The 22,180-nt window shown below is 45.3% G+C and overlaps 1 protein-coding gene and 1 long non-coding RNA gene across 6 annotated transcripts in view; one reads left to right on the forward strand and one right to left on the reverse strand.

Moving 5' to 3' along the window:
• Positions 1-7,646, reverse strand: part of LOC135911952 (neprilysin-1-like) — a 72,028-nt gene extending 64,382 nt beyond the window's left edge. For all 3 annotated transcript variants that reach the window (XM_070527468.1, XM_065444305.2, XM_065444304.2), the window contains exon 1: positions 7,403-7,646. In XM_070527468.1, the coding sequence (XP_070383569.1) occupies positions 7,403-7,544 (142 nt within the window). In that variant the 5' untranslated portion in view covers positions 7,545-7,646. The remainder of the gene's footprint in view (positions 1-7,402) is intronic.
• LOC135911957 (uncharacterized) overlaps positions 1-22,180 on the forward strand; it is a 179,166-nt gene that overhangs the window by 80,324 nt on the left and 76,662 nt on the right. The gene's annotated exons all lie outside the window — the stretch shown is intronic.

Consider the following 22,180-nt stretch of genomic DNA (forward strand, 5'->3'; position numbering starts at 1 on the left):
TTAATATGCTCTTCTAGAAAGGGATCAAACTTGGCAATGGCCTCAAGCACTCCCATATAATTGCCATTTCTCGGTGAACCAAAAATCTCCTCACTGCCCCTAAAAGCTGGGCTCCGCTCAGCTAGACGCTTAACTACAACGACTACGCGATTCAACACCTCTGTCCAGCAAGCGGTCTCAGTGACAAGATGCTTAACCAGATCCTTGTCAATTGTTCTGCTCGAGTTAGACGGGCGAGCCATGCTCCCACGTAGCTCCGGTGCTCTACGCTATTTTCATGTGAGCAAACCTTTCCTTCTGCTCTTTTCCAATCAGAAAAGCCGTGCGTGGTGAAAACACTGGGGTTGCTTGAAATCGAAAATAGTTTGCACATGAAACAGTAAACGGAACCTTTGGACTCCGAGTACATTAACCAGTGTCGCTCGTACGCCTCCCCATTTACAGCCTTTCGCACGAACAGATGAGGTGACATATAGCGTTTCTGAGTTTTGTATTGCCTTTCGGAAGACGGACAATTTCCTGCCCGATTTTCAACATATAATCGCCCTTTCTCGAGGCATACACTCCGAAAGCTGTCAGTAATAACATCCGTTAGCAGGGTAACTTCGGAGAATCTCGCAACGTACCTCTTGCTGCGGGGGATCTGTACTTCTATGCTGCCGGAACGAGAAGCCGTCTCATTCGTACTCTTGAAGCACACTTTGTAGGTGGGAACATGATTATTTGAAGCCAAGCTAACAGGAAACAAGTGAGTCGGTTCTTGGAGTGTTGTTTCCTGGCGCTCTTCAGTAGAAGGAGGCTCATCGAGGAGGTTTGGAACCTGTTGATCAGCAGTAGTAGAAATTGGCCGTGCCGGACCGGACACCTGGTGATCTGTGGCAGCGGCCCGGCCGAGTAGCATAGACGTTGCTGACGCAGCAACAGGACAGGGCTCGGTTAGCGTCGGTTGCTCAGAAATATAGACGACCGAGGTTGGCACCATTTTCAGAGGATCCAGGCAACCAAGATGAGTCAAACCTTGCTTCTTGCCAGGAAACGGTGGTGATGGAGTTGGCAAGTCCTCCACAGAAGCACAGTCGGTACTATTGGGAGTTTGACACAGACTCCGGGTAGAGCGATCATACTGCTCCGCGGAAGCTGCATTCAGTAGGTACTTTGTCATCTTTAGTAGCTTAGTTTCATGCTCTTCTCTTTCTAACTTCGCCATTCGTTTAGACACACCACTTTGATGCTTCCGACAGAGTATTTTCGCATGAATGGATGCTAATTGTTCACCGGGCACTTCTTGAGTCGGACACGACCGTAGGTGTCCAAGGGTGGCCGTCCCGATGATTGGCGCACGCTGCCTGTATGGTCCGTGGCTGGCCGGAAGTGGTGCGTCCCCCGGGAGCTCCTCAGCGGGCGGGCTTATGCAAGCTTTACCGGCGGCTCGGGGCTGAATCGCAGCCCGCGATCAACTTCCTTTTATAGACTCGCGCCGCGTCTGTCTGTTACTAGCGCCAAAGCAGGCGTTCACATACGCATAGAGTTCCTTGTACAAATTTCCTCCTTCGCCGTACAAACTCACTCTTTCTCCCGTGATTGAAGTTATGGTCTCGACTTCCTATTGGCTGGAGCAATCGTCTTTTCTGGGAGGTTCTCGATTTTTCTTTCACGAAGTCGACGCCGAGCGCGAGGACGAAGTGGGGAGGGCGACTCCTAGCGCAGGCGAAGTTACACGCCCTCCGTCACCTCTGAGTGATCTTTTTCTACTTCTTTGTGGAAAGTTCAGCGGCCAGTCTGACGTACTTTTTCCTTCGAGCACGCGTGAGTGTGCACCGCCACTAGGCAGGAATAGGTCCTGGAGACAGGCCTTTGTGTCCACCTCTCCAACTTCCCCCTTCACTCTTTCACAACCCTAGCCCCAACGGTGTACATTCCATGCCCCACAGCACGCGGACAAAAGCACGTATGACGTCTTCATTCCTTTCCTGCCTAGAATCTGCCATCAAACTCGTCATCATCTGCTATCGGACTCATACTCCCCCGTCCAAATTACCATCACGGTAAAGAAAAATCGAATGGGAGGCACTGTTGGTACTGCAGCACATTCTTTCTATCTGAAGGACAACGGCGGAACTATTTGAGAAGTAGAGGGTGGCGTGGTAGTGACGAGGGGGCAAGTGAGATTTAGGTCCTCATCCCACATTACATGTTTTAAGTGTTTCCCCCTTGCCCCTCCCCTCCAGACAGCACTGGACAGACGGACTGACAGGAAACCACGAAAACTCTTCCAAGCAAACGCACCTCGTTTCGTAAGAAAGAGGGCCCCACCCGCGTGGCGGGGGATTCCTGTTTTTGTGGCTCGACAAGCTCTCCCCCTATGGTCAGATTAAGCGCATGCTGCTACATTAGGCGGTGGGCCCCGTCTGCTCGTTCTCGTTTTCTCGCTTCACACATGTCGCTCGAAGTTCCATTGCCCATGGTTCCACACACTAAGCAGGTTAGAATAAATGGGCTCCCTTCTCCTACTGCCCGAGGTGAGGCCCTGGGCTGCAGCCCCCTTACCCCCCCCCCCTCTTAAACCAACGCTGGTGCGCACGATTGCTCTTTCATATTCGGAATAAAGGACGTGAATGATGCACATTCTAATTTTATTGAAATTTTTCAGCGATAATACGCTATACACATTCTTTTACAACTTTCAACGTTTATTCGCAGCCATGTGCGAATAAACGTGATTGGAATAATGGACTAATATTTGCTGCAGTATCATTATTGTGAATCAGCAACAGTAAAGATCTCAAAGCCCATCCATGTGATACTCGGGACGCAATGCATGAGCTAGGCGATCTTTCATCGGATATCTTGACAGACTGACGTCTGCAACTTCAGTATGTTAAACCCGTCCTATAATTTTTGTACTAAGACCTGTATTGTAAAGCTTCCTTATTAGCTGAACGTCACAGACCACGTCGAAAGCTTAAGAAAAATTTAATGCAATTGCGTATATTTGCTTTTCATTGTTTATGATTGTTGCAAAGTAGCCAATAGTTTCGAAGAGCTGTGTTACAGTGGACAGGTGCCTACGGAAACCGCGTCGCTTATAGTAAAGGAGTCCGGCTTTACCCCATAAATTCTACTAAATACTTACTAATCATATGTTAAATGATATTTCAAGCAGTGCAACTCTTTTTAACTAAAAGCAAGTAACTATAATATGTGCAGAGCCTAAACACTACACCCTTTTCCGTACATAGCAGTCAGAGCTGTGAAAGCTACGCAAGAAGTTCTGTCAAGAAAAGTTGTCACTCCAGGCGTTCCGTCTATGCATCGTTGCGCGCCAAAAGCGTTCGCTTGCACGAGCACGCACCTGAGGCTCACGACGACAGGTTGCAAATAGAAAGCTCAAAAAGAACAACTAAAGAAAATAGTATAAAACAACGCATTAGCAACCGTATACCACAGTGTGTTTGTTTCTAAGGATTTAAAACGTGTTTCATTCAGTTGTTAGGCTACATATACAAACAAACAGTTGCGCACAACTACGGTGAAAAGACATCGAACTATATACAAGCGCGAACGAAGCCACTGTAAGAAGTCTCTCTAGCCTCTGCAGCATTTAGTGCTATGTATGAAACGGAGTACAAAAGAACTCGTACCAATGTTTAGACAACAAGCTATATTTGGTTACAAGCTATAGAAGCACCGTTGATAAAAAAATCACCGTCGATGCACTTCCTTGCAGATGGTTAACCAGCGAAGATGAAACGTGCTGCCCCGGTGTTTATCACTGGGTTAATCCCTACTGTTCCTTAAACGACGGCATCGTAGGCTGCCGGATCTTCGGTACGCAGTTGCTGCTTGGTTCGGCTGCTCGAGCCTATTCTTGTGCCCGGGCTACAGCATCGGCACAACGTAGACGAGCTCATTCCTGGTTCTGCTCGGGGCGTCGCTGATCGAAAGCTGCCTGCTCCTGAGGAGTACGTATAACGCGTGGCCTACCCATATCGAAGCCGGAGAGAAACTCCTGCGCGCACGCTTGGCTGCGACGGAAAGCAACGACGTCATTAGTGGCACAGCCAATCGCGCGCCTCTCTTTCTTTTTTCGCGCACGTGCCTGTGGTGGCACTGGAGGAGTTTTCGGCGTACAGGCGACGAACGGACGCCTCGGACAATGATCTACAGTTTCGCTGTGAAAATCGCCTTATTTTCTGATACTGCAGACTGTTTCAGTCAGCATATTCCCGTGAATACGTGTCTAACAAAAAAAAAATACTCGAGAACACAAGTACTCGTTTCAATCATCAGGCAAATGTCTTGCTGTTGCGAATTCCCGCACCGTTGTATATATAGCTTTCCGTTGCCGACATCGACGTACCTGCCTGCTGGACCAATACAGCACTTTCCACAAAAGAACGGAATGTGGAAAACCACATTTTGGGTGCACACTGTACAAAGCTTGTGTCGGAGTTTCTTGTGCGCATTTGCGTGCGTGCACACTTCACAGCATGGTACATTCGCCCTCGCTTCTCCGGCATGCGGAAAAAAAGAAAAAAAAGTGCAAATACTTCCTTTCGCAGCCACTTTTTTCACTCTGTGAGAAAAGTTGGGCACATGCGAAACAGCCGCAAGCTTCTCTTGTGGGAGTCCTTTCTATGCTCCACTCTACCCCACGCCGGACTTCACTGATGAGCCTCTCTACAACAGAAACAATTGTTTCTTCTCTGTCGCTCAGAGCCTCGCATTCGTCTATCCAGTTTCAAATCCTTTGGGTGCTAACACGACCTTTCGGGGTTGGCCCTGACGCTGTTCATAACAATGTATCTCTTTACAAGCTGTGAATAGTGCGAATTATTGTTCCAGACGCCATATTTTAACTGTCTGATATCTCCAGCACGTATCAACAAATTTGATGACTATGCGTATGTTTGAACATTGCGATTCGCCGTCTCATGGCAATTTACACACCTAGCAACCTCAGCCAGGAGGTGCTGCTGCACATGTTGAGAGCGCCGCCAATGTTAAAGAGTTTCTTTTTGTGGTCGCGTCGCCGCGCCACTGCGCGTCATCTCTACGGCGGCGCGCGTGCTCCTCTCTTTGCACGCAGCGCTCATTCGCGTTGCACGTGCTCTCTCTCTCTCTCCTTGCTCGAGACTCTTGTACTGTGCATGGCACTCGCGATGTGCGGCGCTTTGTCTCTCTCTCACTCTTTCTCTCTCTCTCCCCTCTCTCTCTTAGCTCGTGGCGTTCGCGCTTCGTCTGCTTGGGTCTGTTCGATTCGCCGGCAACACTTTGAACCAGTTCACGGCAGTTCACGACAAGTTCAGAAACTGTGCAGCTAGATTTCTGAGGTGCAGGCGCAGCGAGACACTCGAAACGAATGCAAAGGTGCAGACGCGGTGCAGGCCTCTTTTTTTTTTCTTTTTATGTCAGACAAATGTGCGCGGAGTGCGTAAGTTTGAGAGGTCCTAAAGTGCAGGTATGATCGGCTTCTGGGGCGTAAATACACACAACACTTGCGAAGAGACATCAGACGTGCGTAACCAGGGTTTTAATGGTACATTTAACGGTGATTTTATGGCGTCGAATAAAATGTTGACGTAAGGCGCAATTGCAAACGCCATGTATGTTTCGCATATCAGTAACAAGGTCTTCTGCAATATAGAGCTTGAAGTAAAGGCCGACTCAACACAAAAGAAGCCACCGTGCTTAGAAATGTGTGAAACAAAAACGAGTACAGTTGCCTTATTTCTTTCCTATGCAAATCACGCGAATAAGATTCCTGGGGTGTTGAACGCCATTCATATATTTTTGGCAGGTGCATCTGTATCTACCAGTCACTTCTTTGTGCTCGTCTGCCTCAGAAACGTGGGAACTACTAGAACTGCGTTTTGTCCTGCGACCGTTCCGCAGCCTCGCATATCACGGGTATAATTTCCGGAAAACACCCATAAGATTTGTACTTTTCATGGCTACCAAAACATGCTATTGCAATTACGGCATTTTCGCATTGCGCGATTAACCGCGGCAATGTGGACGAGCTAGTCCTGCAGAGCGCTTCTCCCCGAAAGGGGCAGGATTGGGAGCACGCGCATGCATGTACATTGCTTTCTAAACTTTACCGCTACATGCGTTGGCAAGGGCGATTCGATTTACCATGGATCAAAGTATGCGTGCGGCGCTTGGTCCATCTGCGAATTTCCCTGAAATATGCAGTTTGGCAGACTGGAGATCAAGCGTTTCGTGTTTTCAACGGTTTTGTGGCACCGCGCGAAGCGTAAGTACTGCGTTCCAGGCTTGCGGGATAACGAGGTCGCATCGGCCTTCGAGAAAATGCGACTGCCACCAGCAACACGCGTGTATTAGCGAACGGGCGCACGTGCTCCGATGTGAGGAGAACCGGGCAGGACCTGACCGCGTAAGGGGAGATAATGACGCTGTCATTGCGGTGGAAACTTGAGCTTGTCTCGTCTACGCTCGAAGAAGGAGAATAACGCTAATTGCATAATAGGCATGCAAAGTGACTGTCATAGCAGAGAGCTTCATAATAGCGTTTCTAACCAAACGTAAACATAATGCGTACGTATAAGTATACCGCTGTCCTCACTACACGGGCTCCGTACGTTATTGGGTTTCCACGGTTTACGTGCACTATGCGAACGTACGTTATATGGGGGGTTCTACCTACGTAATGTTAACGTACGCTAAGAAATGCCATTGTGGAATATGGCACCATTCATGGCTGCCACTTCAGCGTGACTTCTCGAGATGGATACGTCCTCGTTATCGTTGATTGACAGTAACTGTTGAAATGAGCTTTCGCTTCCTCTAACCTCACCTGAAATGTTACTTACGAGAGTATAGCGCGTCCGATTTTGCAGATTGTTGTGCGATTCCGGTGGCTACAGGCCTAACCAGACGCGTCGGCATAGGAACGGCGGCACGGTTGCTAATCGACTGTCTGTGCTTGGATATGTCTCACGCGAAGCCCCAGGTGGAGCCCTGTCTTCTAACGTCTTCCTTACGTTTGCGTTCCCATACGCTAAACTAAAGGTATTGAACATACGTGCAATGTAACGCCCCGCAAAGGTACTTGCGTTTAACCTACGTAAGGCGACAAATATTATTATCAAACTGTCTAGTATCTGGATCCTTAGCCACAACGGTTATGGATCTGTGCGAGGCCCAAATCACTTAATGATGCGAGTTATGACCCATTGATGCAGACCCGTCTTTTCGTAGTGACATCATAGAACTTGCAGAGTGGATGAACCGTCGGCTATTACAAATAGACATCAATGCACGGACCTGGGGAAATATGGGGATGCCAGCGTGTGGATGTCTTCAATAAAGGATCTTATCACGCGAAGCAAATCAGGCAGGGTGGTCAAGCATTTTGTAAATCTCGGCAGAGACGCACCTTCTTTTCCGAGGAATACCTTTCCCTTGAGCAGGTGGGGTGCGAACTTGAACATCCTGGTAGCTGCTCCTGTCTGCACGGGTCCCCCCTCGCCGGGGTGGAACATCGGCCTGCGGCCCTTGCTCGAGCGACCCTTGGCCATCGCTGCCTGTCCCGGCCAACACCGCTGCAGTCGTGGAAGCGTTGCAGCTGCAAGGCGTTTGAGGATCGGCGCGCCAGCGGTAGCTTCGCACTGGCGCGTGTCGGGAACCACTGCCTCCTTCGTTTTTTTCTAAAATAGAGGAGCCGCTGCGCGAGCTTATGGTGCTAAGGTCAAACACTTATAACCATGGTAGGTTTACATAGGACAGATTCAGCGAAAATGAAATATGACTGCGAGCAACAATTTGCACAAATAATTCTGGTATAGCCCATCTCACAATGACTGTCGACGTTAAAGCAACTAGCATTGGCACAATTCGGCGCATACTTGCCAACTATGCTGAATTTTTCGGATACGAATTTGCGCTCGTTCAAAGATTTTACTAATATGCGTCATGTTTTAAGACAAATAAATTTTGTTTGCGAAATAAGTTCTAAAATGTTTTAATGGCTGGGGTGACGCAACATATAAAAATAATGCATCCAAAAACGGAATTATATAGTACTTGTGCTGCCTGCAAGACGACGTCTACCTGTAATAGGTCCTTGATTTGAACCAAATTACTCAGTACACTTCCTGAAGGAGGCGAAAGGCGCAGAAGTAAGTGACTGAAAAGGTCGGTGCGATCTAAAGAGAATGTGTTGCTTGTCAGATTTTGCTGTTATATGTTTGCTGCTACTTATGTGCGTCGTCTGAAGTGAAATCAATAATGAAGAGTGTACGTATTCGACGTGAGGGTGGGTGGAGGGGAGGGTACTGTGCAGAAAAGATGTGCTCATGGTAAAGTTCCTACGAATGCGTGCCATATTCCTGTCCTCCTCCCCCACCCCCCCGCCAATCCCCTCCATGGACGCGGAATATATACGAATTTTTAATCTGACAAGTAGGCAGGTATGATGCAGCGACTCACCGTATTGCCATCGCAAAGGTGCGTTATGTTAGCAAGTTCGTTGTCTCCCAGGGAACTTAGAGGCATGTATGCAGCCTGGTTCCTCTATTGCACTTCACATTGAAAGCCTGTGCCATCTAACCGCGTCACCATGAAGCCCGCGCGTGATGTGTCTGTTAATATCTGCTCTGACAATATTGTCTTAGTATCGACAACGACGATACCAGCATATCTGAATTGTACACCCATGTAAGGTCATTAGCTCCACCAAGCTGTCATCCCGACACACTACTGCATTTGCATTTGGTGTTTACAAAAGTGACACCTTTGTGTCACTTTGTAAATGTCACCACTGTCACTTTTGTGTCATTTGTAAATGTGTGTCACTTTTGTAAATGAGAGATGCCTCTGTGCTACGCGCATGCCTCGCAAATAATGAACCGAGCCATTATTGCGTGGGGTGAGTTGGCTCACTTTCATTTGACTCACCCTCCTACATTACAAATGCAAAGATAGAATGGAATATACAAATGCGAAGATACAGCTTGATAAAGGGCAAAAAATTGCCGCTGGAAACAAAGTTCACTGCACGTATACACAAAACCTCACAACAAGATATTTAAATATACACGTATAAGTCCCCAATAAATCTACTTATCTAAGAAAAATTCACTGTATATAATGCGTCAAACAAGTCAAATAAACAAGTTGCGCAACCACAAATTCACACATCACAGCCCCCCTCTCACTCAATTCCGCCTGATGCATCGCGCACGATAGGAGGCGGTGCACATCCTTCCTCCCCGCTTTTCTCCCTTGCGGAAACAAGACAGAGCCACCATCGTCGGCCCACCCATGCCAACTCTCCCCTCCACCTGCCACGCCCGTTCACTCGCACATACAGCATGCGGTCCGCTGTCACGATGTTATCGCCCTTGGACTTGTGACGGTGACGGCAAGAATGCGCCTGGAGTGTCCATATAATTGTTATCGTAATAATATAACAAAAATATCCGGAAACTGAAGCGTACCATGGCCCGTTACTTTCCGCAAAAGAAGTAGTAGAAAATCCAACTTTCACCAAGCAACAATTTGCTGTGTCGCTACAATGTCTTTTTTTCTTTTGTGGGGCGGCGGCAAGGAAATGAAAAAAAAATGCATGGAAAGCATGTAGGCCACAATGGAATGCCTAATTTGGGCACCTAATGTGGCTACCGAAAGAATATCGAAGAAAACGTAAGACGCTTGGTCCATAGAGAACCATACGCATACTGCTCGGTATCCTACACCGGCAAGACGAAATTTTCCGGAGTGGTTCCGCTCAAGCGAACATGTTGCAGTCTGTCGAGTCACCGCAATGATGCAGGCGAGCGACAATGCATTGTTGTTGTTTTTTCTCGTCTGCTAGCTAGGAGCGTCCAAAACTCTGCCAGGCGAGAATCCACTCGGCCAGAGAAAAACGAACGCACATCGCAGTGCGCCATGCGGTGGTCGAGGCAACACGAGAAAAACGCATGCGCTCTGGCTGGTTCCGGCAGGCCGCGGGTAGCGAGAAAAAAAAATGAAGAGGCTCAATGTGTCGTCGTGTATAAAAGTCACAGTAGAAAAATAAATAAGACCGTAGTTACCTTTGCTGCCTTTCGTGTCTTGACATGGGTGTTTGGGCGCGGGTTAAAAAAAATGTTGATATTTTTTCTGTGACATGACGGCACAAATTAACCACTATAACGTTTCGTCTCAACGGACCTCGCTGCGTGCTTTGTCAACTTGTCTGATAGTGTGTGGATTTAACCTGTCTCGTTGTATGGTCTGATGCACGACTTTAGAAAAGTTAATGCGCCTTCGGCGTCGAATGTTTATGGCAACACTAAACCCACAAAGTTCCGAAATTGAAAATCTAAAGCACGACTTTGGAAATGTCAATGCATCTTTCGCATCAAAAGTTTAGGAGAACTTTATATCTATAAAGTTTCACAATTGAAATCCACGCGCTCCGAAGATTCCGCGGCCTTCGCGAGATGCCGCACTGAGCCCGCTCGCCATCAAATCACCCTTGAAACTGTGCTCGGATGAGGATCCTTGCGTTACGATATGCGACACCCGGTGCATGGGCGTTGCCACCAAATCCAGCCCTATTTCGCATTGTTCGCGCTGAAATGTCTTTTCGAGCATGAAAAGGATATTCCAGGCAAAATCTAGCATGATTTCCGGCGCCGTGGGTTGTTTTGGTCGGCGGCGCATGACAGCACGAAAACATTTCAGGGGGTCTGAGCCACACCACCCTCCCCCCCCCCCCCCCCCTAGGCTACGCCCCTGCTTACAGTCAACACCTGCTTCTGCACTCATCACATGCACACATGCTTGCTGTAGTTTTCGCTGTATTCCTTGCTGTATTCCAAATAATGTCATAGTTTTGTATTTTAGTAAACCGTGCAACCACTAAAATTGGTGACTGATCGGTTGGCCACTTTCCGAGCCAAGTGTCATTTGCAGACTGCAGAAGAGGATGTTATTAAACAACCACTTCTTCCGTTTCCACTCCGATTGGCTGGCGTTAAGCGGGGTACTTTTTTTTTTTCATCTGTGAAATTTGGTCTGGGACCAATCAACGCTTGGAATCTGGACGGCACCGGAAAAGATTCTGCGTCGCTCTGTAGGCTGAATGATTCGGTGTGAACGAGACGAAAGTATTCCTGCCAACCCCATTTAGGCATGTCTCAGGTGGCCCGCTCATTCATTGAAGCAGAATTCATTGACGATTTAAGAAGCATCGTGTATAATCAATTCATCACTGTCTTTCTCATCCAAATAATTGTTTTATCTTCCTAAGACTAACATTGATGCCCGCTGATTGTGCAGTCGCATTTTTATTTCTTGCTTCAATATATCTTTAGGTTTCACCCAGCGCTTGTGTAAGAGTATACGTATGGCACTCCTCAAAAATTAAGAACGTTGTTGAAAGTAGCCGATGTTAAAACAGTGTAGCTAAGGGGAAAAAAAGCTAAAAGAAAGTAGCTAAGATGTTAATGTGGCTTTCACTGCTCCCAATAAGCTAGGTAAGATATGCGCTGCCGTACAGAGGAAAAAGGATCAGGTAAAAGGCAAAAAAAAACAGATATTTGTCCACTGAAGCACAATAAGAACAACAGTCTTACTGACTGTCGTATGGATGTGGTTTATAAAATTCCCCTTAGCTGTGGCCAGTTCTACGTAGGGCAAACGGGACGGTGTATCAATCAGAGGCTAATGGAATATATAAGGGGTGGATCGCCTTCTAATCTTTCCCTACATTGCCAAGATTGTAACTGCACGCCAGAGTTTGATGAATGCGCGATATTGTACATGCGTAGGAATGAAGATACACGTCTTATGGTAGAAAAAAATTATGGGGTTTTACGTGCCAAAACCACCTTCTGATTATGAGGCACGCCGTAGTGGAGGACTCCGGAAATTTTGACCACCTGGGGTTCTTTAACGTGCACCTAAATCTAAGCACACGGGTGTTTTCGCATTTCGCCCCCATCGAAATGCGGCCGCCGTGGCCGGGATTCGATCCCTTATGGTAGAGGCATGGCACATCTATAACGGTGGAAGTGCGTGCGTGAGTCTGCCTTCGATTACTTTACATAAGGAAAAGATTAAATGCCTTAATAGTTATCTCTCACGTAGACCGCCACATGTACCCGACTGACACGTGGTGATACAATTCTTGAGCTCGCGCAGATAAGTTTTGTGTCTTTTCTTTTTTCGCCTAGGTGCTCCCTTCAGTTGATGGCCGGCGTTCGTGTTGTCTACTTCTCTACTCTTGTGTCCTCTCTGCATGCCTCAGCTCTTTTTTGCATAATGAAAGTAGCTATGTTGTGCCTTTTGTAGAAAGTAGTGCTGTCTGTGGGTGCCTGTTCCTGTGGGCGCTATTTCTGAAAGCCATCATGGAAGACTAGCAAGCACATCGCCTCTCCGCAATGGCTGACAGGTCTACTTCATGAAGCATTCGCCATATGTCGTTCTTTCTGACTCAGGAATAGGAAGGTAGTGCTTGGAAATGTCCCGCAACATTTCTCAACAATGCAGCTGCTCTTTTGCTTTCGCTTTCCCATAGCCTTGCCAAGGTGGCTAATACTAGGCACCGACATAAAGCACCTTTATTTGGCGGCTACAAGATAGAAACAGGCAACGAAATTTCTCTTTTGTGAGTGCCTAGAGACACTGACTTTGGTCCGAAATTAGTGTAAATGAACGTATTCTGTAGTCTAACTTCACTAATTTTCAACTTTTCAAGCCCCTGCCCTCTTAATGTCTCTGCCTAAAAAAAACGTTTGGGAGTTCTTGGGAAATTTATAAATATCTGCAGGATGGGTTCGTTGATCAGCATGGTACTTTTGTTTCGCAAGCTATGTGACTGTAATGTACGTGGGCAAGCCATCGTAGCACAAATAAGAAAGACACAAGAACGAGAAGACCAAACACCATGGTTTTGTGTATTATGCATGGAATAAACATACTCCAAGAACAACTAGTTATTTTGACTCTATTGTATGTGTTCGTTCTTCCCGAACAGCACTTTTGCAAGAAAAGCTATAGCTAGCAGTGGTGCAGAGAGAAAGTTCTCCACGTCGTGTCTAAGCGGACTCGACTATCGCTCCATTGGCGGACAGGCCACCGATGGAAACTGACCCTTGCAACGTTTAACAGCGCAATCCTCTCGATTGAGCCTAGCTTAGCAGGACTCTTCAACGAATTATTAGACATTGTTTGGGATATTATCGGCCTTAGCGAGATTAGAACTGATGAGACTTACACACTGCTCAATAACGGCCATGTCCTCTGCTATAGAAGTCTGCCGGATAAGGTGCAATACGGGGTAGGATTGCTAATCCATAAATACATAGCGGGCAGCATTGATGAATTCTACAGCATCAGCGAGAAGGTAGCGGTAGTCGTAATCAAACTCGATAAGAGGTATGGAATAGAGGTACTACAAATCTACGCTCCAACGTCCAGTCACGACGATGAAGAAGTAGATCAGTTTTATCAAGATGTTGAATTTGCGATGAGAAAAGTGCAAACGTGGTATACAGTAGCAATGGGGGACTTCAATGCAAAAGTTAGGAAAAATCAGGCGGGTGAACAGGCAATTGGAAACTAAGGTGTCGATTCTAGAAACGCTAGAGGTGAGATGCTGGTAGAATTCGCCGAAAGGAATAAGCTGAGAATAATGAACACTTTTTTCAGGGAACGTAGCAACAAAAAATGGACCTGGAAAAGCCCCAATGGTGAAACGAGAAATGAAATTGATTTCATACTTTCTGCCGATCCCAGCATAGTGCAGGATGTAGAAGTAATAGGTAGGGTAAAGTGTCATGATCATAGGTTAGTGAGGCCCAGGATATACCTCAGTTTTAAAGAGTAAAATTCGTCAAGTAAACACAAGTCAACTTAGAGGCAGTAAGGGTAAAAGCAGACACATTTAGGCTGGTACTTGCAAACAAATATGCAGCCTTAAAACAGAGAGATGATGATGATGACATAAAGCTAGTGGATGAAACTGTAACGAGGCTGGCTTTAGAGGCAGCAAATGAAGTGGGAGGCAAAGCACCAAGGCAACCAGTAGGCAAGCTCTCGCAAGTAACAAAGGATTTAATAAAGAAAAGACAAAGAATGAAAGTGTCCAACTCAAGAGATAAGATATAATTCGCGGAACTGTCAAAACTGATCAACAAAGCGAAAATAAGTGATGTTAGAAATTATAACGTGAGAAAGACTGAAGAAGCCGTTAAAAATGGACGCAGCCTGAAATCAGCGAGAAGAAAACTTGGCATCGGACAAACCAAGATATATGCACTGAAATATAAACCGGGTAATTTCATCAGCAATCTCGAAGGCACAATAAAAGTAGCGGAATAATTTTATACTGACCTTTACAGTAACCAGAGAACTCAGGAGCACTCTATTCAAAACAATAATGAACGGTACACAGAAACTCCGCCTATAACTAGAGATAAGGTCAGAAAGGCCTTGCAAGGTATGAAACAGCGAAAAGCGCACGGAGAGGATGGAATAACAGTCGATTTAATCAAAGATGGAGGAGACATACTCTTAGGAAAACTGGCGGCTTTCTATGCGAAGTGTCTATCTACTGCAAGAGTCCCAGAAAGTTCGAAGAATGCAAACATTACATTAATCTACAAAAAGGGCGAGGTTACAGAACAATAAAATTATAGGCACCTTAGCTTACCCCCAGTAATAACTAAAATATTTACCAAAATAATCTCCAATAGAATAAGGACAACACTGGACTTTAGTCAACCAAGGGAGCAGGCTGGCTTCAGGAAAGGTTACCCTACAACGGATCACATCCTTGTTATTAACCAGGTTATTGAAAAATCCGCAGAGTACAATAAGCCTCTCTACATGGCTTTCATAGATTACGAAACAGCATTTGATTCAGTAGAGATACCAGCAGTCCTAGAGGCATTGCATGATAAAGGAGTACATACCGCTTACGTAAATACCGTGGAAAATATTCTGACCAGCTTCCTTCTTACGACGTTAATAATCTCCCCTTAGACCCTGTTTCATCCTACAAATATCTTGGTATCCATATTACGAGAAACTTCTCGTGGTCCACGCACGCTTTTTACGTAATTAAAAACGCTAACCGCATGCTGGGATACCTAAAACGCAATTTCACTAAGGCACCGTCTTCCCTAAAATTAATGCTATACAAGTCACTAATCCGCTCAAAGCTTGAGTACGCCGGAGCAGTTTGGGATCCCTGTCAGAAAAACCTAATTCACTCATTAGAAATGTACAAAATAACTCTGCTCCTTTTTTTTTCGAATTATAACCGAAGTGCCAGCACTTCTGTAATGAAATTCAACCTTGATTTGCCATCTTTAGCCTCTTGCCGTAAAGGCCTTAGGCTTTCACTGTTTCATAAGATATTTCATCATCCTTCCCTTCGCAATGAACTTACCTCTTCTCCTCAATACATTTCATCAAGGTTAGATCACAATAACAAAGCTGGAATTCCATTATGCGAAACCAATGTCATGTCTCATTCATTCCTTCCGCGTAGATCTGCTGAGTGGAATCGCCTACCCGCCTCAACCGCTACTATTGTTGACCATCAGCACTTCATGGCAGTATAAGATAACATTGTATAAACAGGAGCATTGCATTCATGTTTTTGCACTACCAATTGTATCACTGTTTTTGTATTACCGGAACACTGTATTACTGCACTGCATGCACCGTATTTCATTTTATTAACCAGCACTTCAAGAACACTCAGATAACATTGTATAACCGAGAGCCATCTATTTCTGTACTATTAACCATTTTACTGCACTGTACTTTTTTTTCTTTATTTGATGTAACCTCTCCCCTTTTAATTCTTTAATGCCCCTGGCCCTGAGGGTGCACGAAATAAATAAATAAATAAATAAATAAATAAATAACTAAATAAATAAATATGTACAGAGATTCCACAGCCACCTTAATTCTACACAAGAAAAGTAGGAAGATACCTATAAAGAAAGGGATCAGACAAGGAGACGCAATCTCTCCAATGCTATTCACTGCGTCCTTAGAAGAGAGAGAGAAAGATAGCAAAGAGGGGAAAGGCAGGGAGGTTAACCAGACGAGCGTCCGGTTCAAGTATTGAAGCTATTAACTGAGAAGGCTTACGAGTAAAGATAACGTCGAATACCTCAACAACCTTCAGTTTGCCGATGGCATTGTTCTATTCAGCAACAATGCAGACGAGTTACAACAAATGCTTAAGGACCTTAACAGGGAGAGTGTAAGAGTGGGGCTGAATATTAATGTGCAGAAGACAAAGATAATGATAAATAACCTGGCAAGGGAACAAGAGTTCAAGATCGCAAGTCAGCCTCTAGAGTCTGCGGAGGAGTACGTTTACCTAGGTCAACTAATCACAGGGAACACTGACCATGAGAAGGAAATTCACAGAATAAAAATGGGTTGGCTCGCATACGGCAGACATCGTGAGCTGCTGACTGGGAGCTTACCATTATCATTAAAAAGGAAAGTATACAATCAGTGAATTTTACCGGTGTTGACATACGGCGCAGAGACTTGGAGGCTGCCAAAGAAGGTTGAAAACAAGTTAAGGACCGCGCAGAGAGCGATGGAACGAAGAATGCTAGGCATAACTTCAAGAGACAGAAAGAGAACGGTTTGGATCGGAGAGCAAGCGGGTATAGACGATATTCTAATAGACATTAAGAGAAACAAATGGTGCTGGGCAGGTCATGTAATGCCCAGTCTAGATAGCCGTTGGACTATTAGGGTTACAGAATGGGTTCCAAGAGAAGGGAAGTGCAGTAGAGGACGGCAGAAGACTAGATGGGGCGACGAAATTAGGAAATTTGCGGGTGGTAGTTGCAATCGGTTGGCGCAGGACAGGGGTAATTGGAGATCGCAGGAAGAGGCCTTCGTCCTTAAGTGGACATAAATATGATGATGATGATGATGATGATGATGATGATGATGATGAACAGCTTCAACTATACACCTGTAGCCTTCGAATTAGCAAAGAAAGTGCGATGGCGCAAATTGGCTCTTCTTTCAAGCGTGATAAGATAATGCATCCCCAGCGCTGTACGACAAATATACGCAACATCCAAAGATAAAAAAAAGCGTCAGTAATCGCGCTTCAAGAAAAAGTTAAGTGTTCAGAAAACTTATGTAGCGTAGCTCATTGCATTCTATTTATCAGCATATTGTACGAACCTTCCTGGTTCGGGCATGTACCTGCGATACACTCGAATTACTATAAAAGAGAGCGCTTCAAAAGAACTAAGTGCCATTTAAGATAACTCGCACAGACTCTCCTGACTCGAGTTAATAATTGTGCGAAACAGCTTTAATGCCATCCATCCGTTCATATGACCTGATAACCTGCATTATGCGACCAAACAAATACTCACAGAAACACCGCCGAAGATCTTCGAATGAACGCCACTTTGCACTGGTTGGTAAATGTTGACACATTCTATCTCTTCAAGCAAGCAAATTGTGCCACAATGTGGCAGTTCGGGTTGCCAGTGTCATGGCGAAATGAGGAGCGTTGTGGGGAGTGAGATGCATGTGTCAGCATTCTTCGACAACTCTACGTTCAGTATAGACTGCGGCTGCTCTTCGTCGAAGGTCTTTGGCGGGTGAATACTGTGCATGAACGCTACGGATAAGGCGTCCAAGAGGACAGTATCGTAAGTATCGGTGTCCAAAGTATTTCAGAAATACTCTTCTTAATGCTTCGCTTGACGGTGCTCGTTAACCTCAAGCAGAGCACTTATTCTCGTTTCACAGTACTTTTCGGTAAGGGTGTTCGAATGATGTAATTTATTAATCGAATGAAATATCGAATATTCTTTCATTTCTAAGCAAACTGAAATGTAAAGTTTCAGCGGAATCCATAGGGTAAAGGAGGAGCCATATTTACATTATTCAACATTACATGCACATGCATGTAATGTCATACGAGACTGAAAGACCGATCAACGGAGGAGCTTGTAAGTGAAAAACTGCCAAAATAGTACTTTCTGATAGTGCGAAAATTTTGTCGGCATACCCAGTGTCGCGAAAGGAGACAAAGCACGGACAAGCGCTTTCGCGTCAGGCCCGCCCTGTCTTCGTGTCGATCCTTTCATTTCTGTGAACTTGCTTTTGGCGCTAAAATCTTTACTATTCAAGCTACCCATATTCGGCCTATGTAGCTTTGCCTTAGTCGAGGCAATACATTCGCCGGAGGTATATTAAAAACGAAGAATTTTTCTTACCTGCAAGTTATTGAGCGGAGATTATCTGCCCCGTGTGTTCGCTCGAGAAATGCTGCCTCTGCGCGGTTCATCAACAACCACGGCTCTCTGGCAGAAGAACCATTCGGAACAGTCCACGCTTGCATTGGTCCCTCGAGCAAAATGAAAAAGAAAGAGAGGACAAAAGAAAAAAAATGAATGTTCGGTGATTTTGCAGGGTGAATTCTCGAATCGCATTCGAACTGAAAAGCAAGGACTATTCGGTCTCTATTCGATAACTTAAGGTAATGGACTACCACGCGTGTTAAACAAATTTACTGAAATGAATGTCGATAGATGCAATATTTCTTGGAGACTTGTGATTCTTGTCTTTCCTGATGTCTCTTAGACCCGTGTTTATTTCATTCTTTGAAATGAACTTGCTGACGATGCTGGGCCACGTTCATTTGTTACATTGTACCTGCCATCATTGTACAATGCAATCACCACTATTTCGTTTGTAAGGACTTACATACAAAGTTTATCGTTTGCTGTGGGCGATTTTTCTTGTGTAAGTCATCTTCACATATATTCCATACTGCTGTGCCTTTTTAACTTTTACAACATACTCCGTCATATTAAATACAAGTGTGTTGTTACCCCTGTTTCATTTCCGTTAATTTCTGGTGAATATCCAGGAGTTGGACTTTCCTCCGGGATGTTTCTTAACCACTGCGGTCATACACTGCTTAAGTCGACGAGCTTGTCAAGCTGCTCACGCAGCCTTTTTTCTAGGCCCTTCCCAACTGAGAATGGGAAATAAAATCGATTGGATTTAAATAAACCGAAATTTCGAATATTCTCATACCCCTACTTTTCAGGTTTATTTTAATCATGCCAATAAGCATTTCATATTTGTTCTCTTTTTATTGCGACCCATTAGAGACACCTTAACTAAGAGGTTTAAGTTATGTAACTTTTTTTTAGCCGGCAGCGCAATGGCGGTTGTAGAATAGTGGTAGAGCCTCCGTATTGTCACGTGGTCGTGACGTCAAAGAACACAGTAGCAATACTGTGAAGGGCAAAAACTAGCTTTTATTGGGCGAACCTGTGCCCACAAAACACGCTACACTTAAAGCACAACGAGAGCGGCGAACACAGTCGGCGATCGTCGTAAATCTGATCTGCGGGTCAAGCGCGTCGGCTTTTATACCGCAGTCGTCGAATGTTCCAGTCTAATCGTTCGGACCCGCGTGCCTTCCACAAAGTTCTACATCATTCGCGTCAAGCGATGATATCAGATAACACAAGGTTCGGTGACAACAGACAGCGGATAGAAGCATCGACAACTTTCTAGAAACTTCGGATAAATGCAGGCGCGTCCCGCGCTGTGCGATAGCATTTGCTAGGCGGCAAAACGTGTCGCCCGATAAAGATAAGTACACGTGTCAGTATTATAGCCGTGGGTTCTTAGTTCAAACGCAAGTACCAAAAAGAATGGCCTCTTTTAGTTTCCTTGCTGATGCGTACGAGCATGCTCTTGCAACAGTAACCAGATTTTTTGCTGATGAGTCTGCAGTTAATAAAAAACTGATAGTCACTTAAGTATGCTTACGTGATTTTAATGGGAAGCCATTATGACTTCCCTAATTAACTGGTTGCGTCAATTATGCGTGACGTCAGACATTGCCACGTGTCCTTCACAACCCTACTTTAATCGACCTTAATCCACCTCGCCCTAATTAGTACGACCCTTAATTCACCTTCATCGACTTCAATCTACCTTAAACCACTTATTCCGAGTTATTTAATTCACCTTTATTCACTTCGCCTTAACTCGCTTCACTACAGCTTAAGTCACCCTACTCTAACTTGCTCTAACTTTAATTCACATTAATACACTATTATTCACTATTATTCACTTTTATTCACTTTTATTCACTTTTATTCGCTGTATTTCAAATAATTACTCATAATTACTACTAATTAACGTTTTTAATACAATTTACTATGTTCTATATTACTACTGACACCATACAAGACGCTGATGACGTCACTGATGATGATGATCTTTAGTACCATCACTTGATCACGCTGGATTTGCTGCCTCATAGGACATTATATGTTTTCGCATTAAAAACCTAGCATAGAATTAGGTACATTTGGCATCCTTACTATACGTGCTTCACAAAGCACTTAACTAGGCGTAATTGTTCACGCTTGTTTCTTTCAATGACGTGCAAGAGACACCAGGGCTGGTAGAACGCATAACTATTACAACCTGTTTTTATTCCGAATTCGCCATTAGCACTCCGTCATAGGTCAGAATTGCTCGGGTTAAGCCCATACGGGCGGGCGCGACGCCCAAATGGGCAGAGCCCGAGCCCTTTTGACCTACGAGGGAGAGTTGATGGGTGATTTGGAATAGAAACAGATTGGAATAGTTGTACGTTATACCGACCTAGGACCCATGTTTCCTAAACATGCTTACGCTTGACAGAGAAGTACATTTTGATGCTGTACGTATGTATTAATAGCGAAGGCGATCAGCCACTGGGCAAAGAGCCCTTGCGAAAGAAAGGCTTCGCAAATTCAGCCTCGTATTCCCTCTTCCCTTAGCTGTCGCGCTTCACATAGCTCTGAAACAGCCCGTCGTTAGGAATTCATGATGACTCTGCGAATTATTAGGCTACCTTGAAGTTTGGTAAATATAATGTTTCGTTAGGAAGGCAGCGCCATAGGGACGACGACGCAGAGAAAAGGAGCACCGGGGATTTAAAATGGATGAGTATACATGTCAATACATCCAGTGTGGCCGATTCCCCTCGTGGGCACGAGCCATGTTTTGAGGCAGCAACAACAACGCTCCGTGTCGACGTCGCCTTTGCGATGCCTTCGTAGTGAACCTGAACCAACTCGTGGCGAGATGGTTCCGTATTTTGCAGCCTATTGCAACTCATCCTTCGTTCTTCGGCTCCCTCTCTCTCTCTGTGGCAAGTTAGACTGCCTGTAAAACAATTCAAAAGGTTCATTTTGAGAGTTTCACCGTAATGGGACGTTACGAACGCTCCAACTCAGTTTCCTGAGGCATTACTGCTTTGAGCTATGAAAGACTGGAAAAAAACATGGTGATAAGCATCTTACGTGCCGGCCGTTCGTAATGTAGCGCGCATGCTTACGAGCGGCATAAAATGAGAGAACACAAACGGAACGGGAGTGAGTTAATGCCCCGCTGCCCACGACACCAAATACGGCAACAAAAAGGAAAACAACTGCTGCGCGAATCGTGCTCTGCACGCGTGCCACGTCTGCGCAGGTCAAATAAGCCTTTGGCACTTAAAGCACAAACACAGTGTGCCACAGGCACGAAGCCCAGATGTCATGCTCAGTGGTGAAAGCGAAAACAAATCGCAGGGCGCCACTAGCTGTAGCGGCATGTCGTTAGCTGCGTCGTTTCTTTCGGAGCATTCAGCCGTGCGTTGTGCCATTTGTACCTAATGAAGTAGGCTTTGGTGAAACGTGAAGCGAATGCGGTGCGAGGTAAAGAAAATGCAGAAATGATGTGCCTCTACAACCCCCCACCCCCTTGCACCTCCAAGGGAATATCATAACAAAGAAAAGCATCCGCAGATATTCCCTTGCAAAGCTAGCGTCGGAAGTTTGTTTGCCTGACCCAATACATCGTTATCCTTGCATGAAATAACAGAGCGAGCGTAAATCATTGATCCGGGGGAGTGAAGGTGTCTGCCGACTTCAAGAAACAAGAAAACCTAAAGATGTCTCTAAATAGCTGAATCGGGTATTCAAGAGATAAAGCAGGTGCCGTATAGACAGCTTAGAGAGAATAGGTCCTTCCATTACCATTCAAATTTTATCAAAATTTATTTTACACAAATTTACGTCATCTTATTAACTCTGTGTTAAACGTGAATTTGATAGCAAAGTTGAGATATTAGGACTCTTATTAAAGAAATGACAACGCT

This window comes from Dermacentor albipictus, chromosome 10, assembly GCF_038994185.2.
Source record: "Dermacentor albipictus isolate Rhodes 1998 colony chromosome 10, USDA_Dalb.pri_finalv2, whole genome shotgun sequence".
Lineage (NCBI taxonomy): Eukaryota > Metazoa > Arthropoda > Arachnida > Ixodida > Ixodidae > Dermacentor > Dermacentor albipictus.